General features: G+C 45.4%; 1 protein-coding gene and 2 long non-coding RNA genes across 3 annotated transcripts; 2 read left to right on the forward strand and 1 right to left on the reverse strand.

The window, feature by feature from the left end:
• The first annotated feature begins 420 nt into the window (after window positions 1-420).
• Window positions 421-2,545, forward strand: LOC136199885 (uncharacterized). The gene is made up of 3 exons (XR_010673229.1): window positions 421-463; window positions 533-2,415; window positions 2,478-2,545. It is a non-coding gene; the product is annotated as an uncharacterized lncRNA (long non-coding RNA).
• A 409-nt stretch (window positions 2,546-2,954) lies between these two features.
• Window positions 2,955-4,089, reverse strand: LOC136199884 (uncharacterized). The gene is made up of 4 exons (XM_065990181.1): window positions 3,960-4,089; window positions 3,534-3,905; window positions 3,425-3,484; window positions 2,955-3,377 (listed from the first exon to the last, which is right to left on the reverse strand). The coding sequence occupies exons 1-4, from the start codon at window positions 4,036-4,038 to the stop codon at window positions 3,049-3,051; spliced, it is 840 nt and encodes a 279-aa protein (XP_065846253.1). The 5' UTR covers window positions 4,039-4,089; the 3' UTR covers window positions 2,955-3,048.
• A 761-nt stretch (window positions 4,090-4,850) lies between these two features.
• Window positions 4,851-5,844, forward strand: LOC136199886 (uncharacterized). Its single transcript, XR_010673230.1, has 2 exons — window positions 4,851-5,392; window positions 5,471-5,844. It is a non-coding gene; the product is annotated as an uncharacterized lncRNA (long non-coding RNA).
• The last annotated feature ends 156 nt before the right edge of the window (window positions 5,845-6,000 follow it).

Below are 6,000 nucleotides of genomic sequence, written 5' to 3' on the forward strand. Positions count from 1 at the left end.
TATGTGTTCCTATACTAGTTCATGATCATGCTCCGATAATTAACCTATTGGAGCTAGTTGCGCGATCGAGGCCTCGCAGTGGAAATAAGAGGGACCCCTAGGCCATTTAACACGCTATTTTGCCTTTCAGAGTAAGGAGGGTGTTTTCAGCCGTTCGACTACCCGCTTGACGTCGCAAAACAAGTCTATAAACGAGTGTCCTTATACGAGTGAAGGCGATTTTCGGCTGAAATTACTAACATCAGAGCGGAATGACGATTCTTGGTCATCTTCGAGCACAAACAAGTTCACTCGCGTTCAGAAAGCAAGCGTAATCCGTTTGGAAACTGCTCTTCTCTCGTCCGGTGGTCAAACATCCGGGTTTTAGGTCAGTACGCGTACTACTGTAGTTCAATCTCTACAATCCGTGGTTCAATGCCTCAAATCCAATTGACGTCCCAAGACTTTGACTTCACACTTTTCGGTAACTACACTAGCTCCTTGACCTGAAAAGTGCAGAAAGTAACTCTCGAACAATTTTTTTGTCTGTCAGGATTATAGGAGGATTGAAATTCCCATGATTATCCAATATTGCCTCATTTCAAGAGATCGATCCTAATTTCCCTTGATCTGTCGCTTGACCCGCCCCGTGGAACCGAAAGAAACCTATCGTATTGCGCAGGCGCCTTTTTCAACAACTTGAAGCTAGAGGACATTTTTCCTAAAGGGGCCTCGTTTCGATGCGATCGACTGAATTGCTTGATAAACGTCTTTGCGAACGTTTTTTCCCGATAGCAGGCAATGACGCAGTCGAGAAGGTCTTCGCGTTTGCCTTGCAGTTGTCTTGCCTTGCAGTTGTCACGTGACAAAAAGACTTCACAATGACAAAGAAACGTCCCGGACAACAAGAAAGATGAAGCAGTACAATAGTAGTCTGGAGGCCAGACCCAATGTATGTGCTGTACGTTTCGGTCTCGTGAATAGAATTGATGACGAAGTGCTGCGCTCTTTTCAAATCTCGGTGTAATCTTTATGTGACGTATTTTGTTTTTGCATGCAACGAAACCAAAGTACTAAATGAGCCATAGATGATTATGCAATGTCTTCCTAGCTTCTTCTATGAACGTTTCCCGATTAAGGACTTGAATCGTCTTTTCGACAGTCTACCGACGAGCACATGTGTTTCTTCGACCTAAACTGGCTGCCCTTCATCTCAGCCAATTTTGGATACTCCAATTGATGGTGATTCCACTTGTCAGAGTTTGTACAAAAATCTACCGACGCGGAACCTGTCAGCTTATCATCGCAATTCTCAACGGCAAATCCTCGTTTCATCGACAAAATGAAATGACTTTGGTTGCGACTTCTGCTGCCAACTTCGTTGCGAATAGCGCACAAAGCTTCGTAAGGACGTTTCGTGACGCTAGAGTCACACGGACGAAAAACTCGAAATGTCGTTCTTTTCTAAAGAAATCGACAACTTAATGAACACTTGAAAATAGAAGGGAGCTATATATGCAACCTCGAGATCGAGTACTATTCTCCCTTTTTGGTTCACGCCTAAGCGCTGCAGTTCGGGATACGTGTACAAGATGAAGAATTTTCCAACATGCTCCCCTGCAGGAACCTCAGCGTGCTCTGTTACAAAGGCGTCTACGATTGTCTCGCTGTCGCCGTTGGAGGCAGGCAGGCGAACTGAAAATGTCCTGTTTCTATTGTTCATGGAGGTTATGAAGGCCAAAGGCCTTGTCATGTCATCGTCGTTCAGCGGATCGACACAGCAAAGCTGAGAACTGACGACTAAGGCACCACGATTCTTATTGAGAGTTGTTAAAACTACCTTTTTAGACACTGTATCATTATAAGAGATGGCCGCAGAACATGTGTATCCAATTACAAGGAGAACGAACAGAGACTTCATGTCGAACAAATGATGGTTGAGCTCTGAATACGCTTTCCCCACAGCTTTGCTCTGCATTTTATAGAGGAGGCACATCTCTCTGATGCGTCATCTGAGTTCAATTATCTAAATTTACACTCACAGCGCTAGAGCTTCGGGAATTGCGCAATGATGATGCACTTTCAGTAGGAACTTTGCAAGGGCACGGCTCCTCACGGCTTCACCGGAACTTACACTGTTGTTTTAGCTCGTTCGCTAATCAACGCTGAATGCTGAGGTGCAAAGTTGAGATCGCCCGTGTTTGACCTTGTATCCTAAATGTCTAATTGCCTACGTCCACTGCACGAGGAAGTTCTCGAGGTGCAATTCTCAGTCTTTTGTCTGTGAGAAGCGGAGCTTTTTCTCTATACCACGGCCGTGGCACTCCATCACCATTCATTACTAAATTGTTTCATTAATTTGTCTTTTGCTGCGTTGGAGGGTATCAGATAGGCCAAACGGTGTACAACACTAGAATTTTGGTGACGTCAGAGCAGGTAAAATATATCCATAATTGGGATTCATTTCTGTACGAGAAGCGCTTCTTTTATTTTCTTAGGGATTCATAAGAAAGACTCTAAACTATAAAAGAAAAAAAAGAGATTACCTTTTGATGACGCCGGGCAGGCAATCGTACGACTGCGACGTGGTCGATCATATGCGGAAGTTATATAATGTGTTCCTATTAGTTCATTCTCGGATAACCTATTGGAGTTCGCTGCGCGATCGATCGAGGCCTCGAAGTGGAAATAAGAGGGACCCCTAGGCTATTTAACAGGTTACTTTGTCTTTTAAGAGTAAGGAGGGTGTTTTCAGCCGTTCGACTAGCCGTTTGAAGTCGCAAAACAAGTCTAAACGAGTTTCCTTATTGAGAGAAGGCGATTGTCGGCTGAAATTACTAATATCAGAGCGGAGTGACGATTTTTGGTCATCTTCGAGCACAAAAAGAGTTCAGAAAGCAAGCGTAATCCGTTCGGAACGACGGAAAATGCTCTTCTCTCGTCCGGTGGTCAAACATCCGGGTTTTAGGTCAGTGTTCCACGGCAGCGAATCAAAATGCAGGTCCTTCGGATAACTATCTCGAAGTCTTCTACACACCGTGGCATGAGACAAACGGCGCCAAACATCTACTAGTCCCACACCGCTTTGAAATAGCACAAGGATAAACGTGCAACTTCACGGCATCTAAACGCCTTCTTCGACTTCTTCCTCTCTGGACTGAGATGAAGTTCCAGGCCGTTTTTGCTTGCTGAAACTTTCCAGCACGATTCAACCGGACATTCCCCGTTCACACATTCGGCAACACGACGAGGGTGACTTTTTCTTCCGACTGTCCAGAGAAGAGAAGAGACATTTCCTAAGCACGTGACTGCCTTCATTTGTTCGCATTGGCTTTCTACGCCGTTCGAACCAAGGTCACTCAAATCCAACCGACAAAGCGACTTGTTACCAAGCACATCTATAAGCAAAATTATTATAGTCGGGAAATGAAAGTGACGTCACTACCCGGTAGCTTAGGTTGCAGTTCCTCAACGTGAAACGTAGTCGGTGTCGGAGTGGGCAAATCTATATAGCAGTGCACAACAGAATTCTAAAATATAATTAATCAATTAACCTGGAGATACCACTCGAACTTTCGTCGTGAGAGTGAACTCGCTATCAGACATGGGTTCCGTTCCGCAAAGAAACGTCGTCTGCCCAACTTCTCTCACTTTCGTCACATTGACAAAGAGACGAACAGAGAGACGAGACACGTATTTCCAACAAGCAAAGTCGACATTATCAGCTTTTGAGCAATACGGAAGCTGATCGCTTGTACCGTCTCCACCCAATATTCTCCAACGCGCTAAATTCATAATCGACCGATCGTGGCAACACCTGAACTCAGCCACGTCTGTCTCGGAATCAAGCGTCACGTCGTACGAACGTAGGCGATGCGTATAACCGTAGCAGATGGAGGAGTCGGAACGCGCCAAACGCTTATTGCCTTCGAGTAGAAATCGATTTTAAAAGAACCGAAATTTGAATAGGTTGCTCGCACTTTGATTGGGTCTCTCCTGGGATAAAGTCGAAGAGACGAGAAGAAGGACAATAACGGTAATCTCAGGAACACTAACCATTACGACTCTTCGAGATCGTATGCCGTTCGCTGAATCGGCTCACCTATTTATACAAATCGAAGAGGAAACGGAATTATCGAAACGGAAAGCTGTTGTCGGTTGCACAAGTGTATGACCTCGCAAATGTTTTGACTTCACAAAGAGCGTTTTCTTGGAAGTGTCACGATTAATGCCACTAGTAACGCAACGTGCAGCGAAAAGCGTGTGAGATATAGTTCACTTCCACGTACCCCGGCCGCCGTGCCCTAACCCTAATGAGCACACGCATGACCGACATGACGCACTTGATCATGAGGTCACGTCGTTTAACGTGTAATGCGATGAGTAAGGTAGAGGGTCACAGAGCAGCCGCATATTCTAGGTTAAACCTGACACTGAGAACGATAAGCTCTCTCGTCTTCTAGTTGATTTTATGGCAAAGCGATATACCGTACTAAGGCGGACAGTAAAAATGAAGCTTTTGTCATATAATGTCTAAATAGGTACAGCAACTAACGAATACGATGCGACACTTCACTCGTGGAAAAGCAAATATCCTCTAGCGATATTTACTTGATTCATAGCTTCTGCTCTTTTAGTCCTAGGGGAGGGGCTATAGAGCTTGCGTTACGCTATACAGGAAGCTTTGACGTTCTATTGGAAGAGTGAACGCAGGCTCGGGGGTCCAGTGTGCTGTCCTGCCAATCGTCTACCAGTTTTACTAATGCGTAATACAGTGGTCGACGATTGACTGCACGGCCCAGATGCATGCGAAACCGCTTTCAAAATTGTAGGCATGGTTAATTGCCGTATTGGGAATCTTATTAATTGTTGAACATTCACTTTCTGATATATATAGAGAAAAGGCGTTCTCTCTCGCTTTAAGAGCTTGGTCTATGCTCTCGACATTTGAGTGCAACGATTTGAGACCGGTATATCGATGGGCACAACAAATATGACTTTCGTTGGTGCGACTCGCGCAAAGAACATCATAGGGGTCGTACCGCATCGTGGCGCTACGGCTGTACGACCGCCCTAAAATATTACTTAAGTCTAACGGTAGTGCTGCACTAAAAAAATCAGCAGTTTCACTCGTCTCGGCTCCTTCCGAGTTGGGGCGGTTTATTGATTTATATAAGGCGTTTACTCTAACCGCGACGACCCAAACGTTCTGCCTACATGCGTACGCACGAAGCCACGCGGGCTCTTTCCTTAGACCCGCGCGTACTACGCTGAATTCCATTCTCCGTTCCCGAGATTACGACAACAACTGCGCCTGTCTAATGTGAAGGACATGCACGCTCTAGCTCCGCGAACTAAATTACTCAAAACGTTTCAGGAAGACGCCTTGTCGGGGAATTTATGCGTCAACAAGGTACTTTGCGAGGGCAGGGTCGCTTTGGGAGGGCAGGGGTCGCTGCGGCGATCTCATCTCTCAAAATGTTTTCTTTAGTCATTCGTTATGCTAATAAATTACATCATGCATGAGTAATGCACGCGAGGGTCGTTTAGCTCCATACACACGGATACTAAAGAACAGAGGTGGATGAGATCATCGATTACGAAGAAACGGTGCAAAGCGGTTCGAATTTGAACGACGACGTTTCGAAGAAATTCGAAGTGGGCGCGACAACGACTTCCTTTCTTAGCGATCTTAAACATAAAGAAGCACCCAAAAGGCATTGCTAAACCATCTCGCCTACACGCTCCACGGCGTCAACGCAAGAGAAAGTATATAGTCCAGGTATATGGACCTGGAATGGTACGTTTTTATCAGAACAGCTAGTGAGGCTATTATGATCTCTCATTCACTACACCACTCGCGGACATTTTTATCGCCTATATATGTAAAAGCGCGCGCATGCTTCCACACCGCGCCTACACCGCCTTGGACACAAAAGAGGAAGAAGTTTAGTCTATAGCCGTTATATATGCGCCAAGTAGTCAATCGCAGTCAATGAGCTTATAATAATGAGCTCTTGG

Source organism: Oscarella lobularis, chromosome 1 (genome assembly GCF_947507565.1).
Source record: "Oscarella lobularis chromosome 1, ooOscLobu1.1, whole genome shotgun sequence".
Classification (NCBI taxonomy): Eukaryota; Metazoa; Porifera; class Homoscleromorpha; order Homosclerophorida; family Oscarellidae; genus Oscarella; species Oscarella lobularis.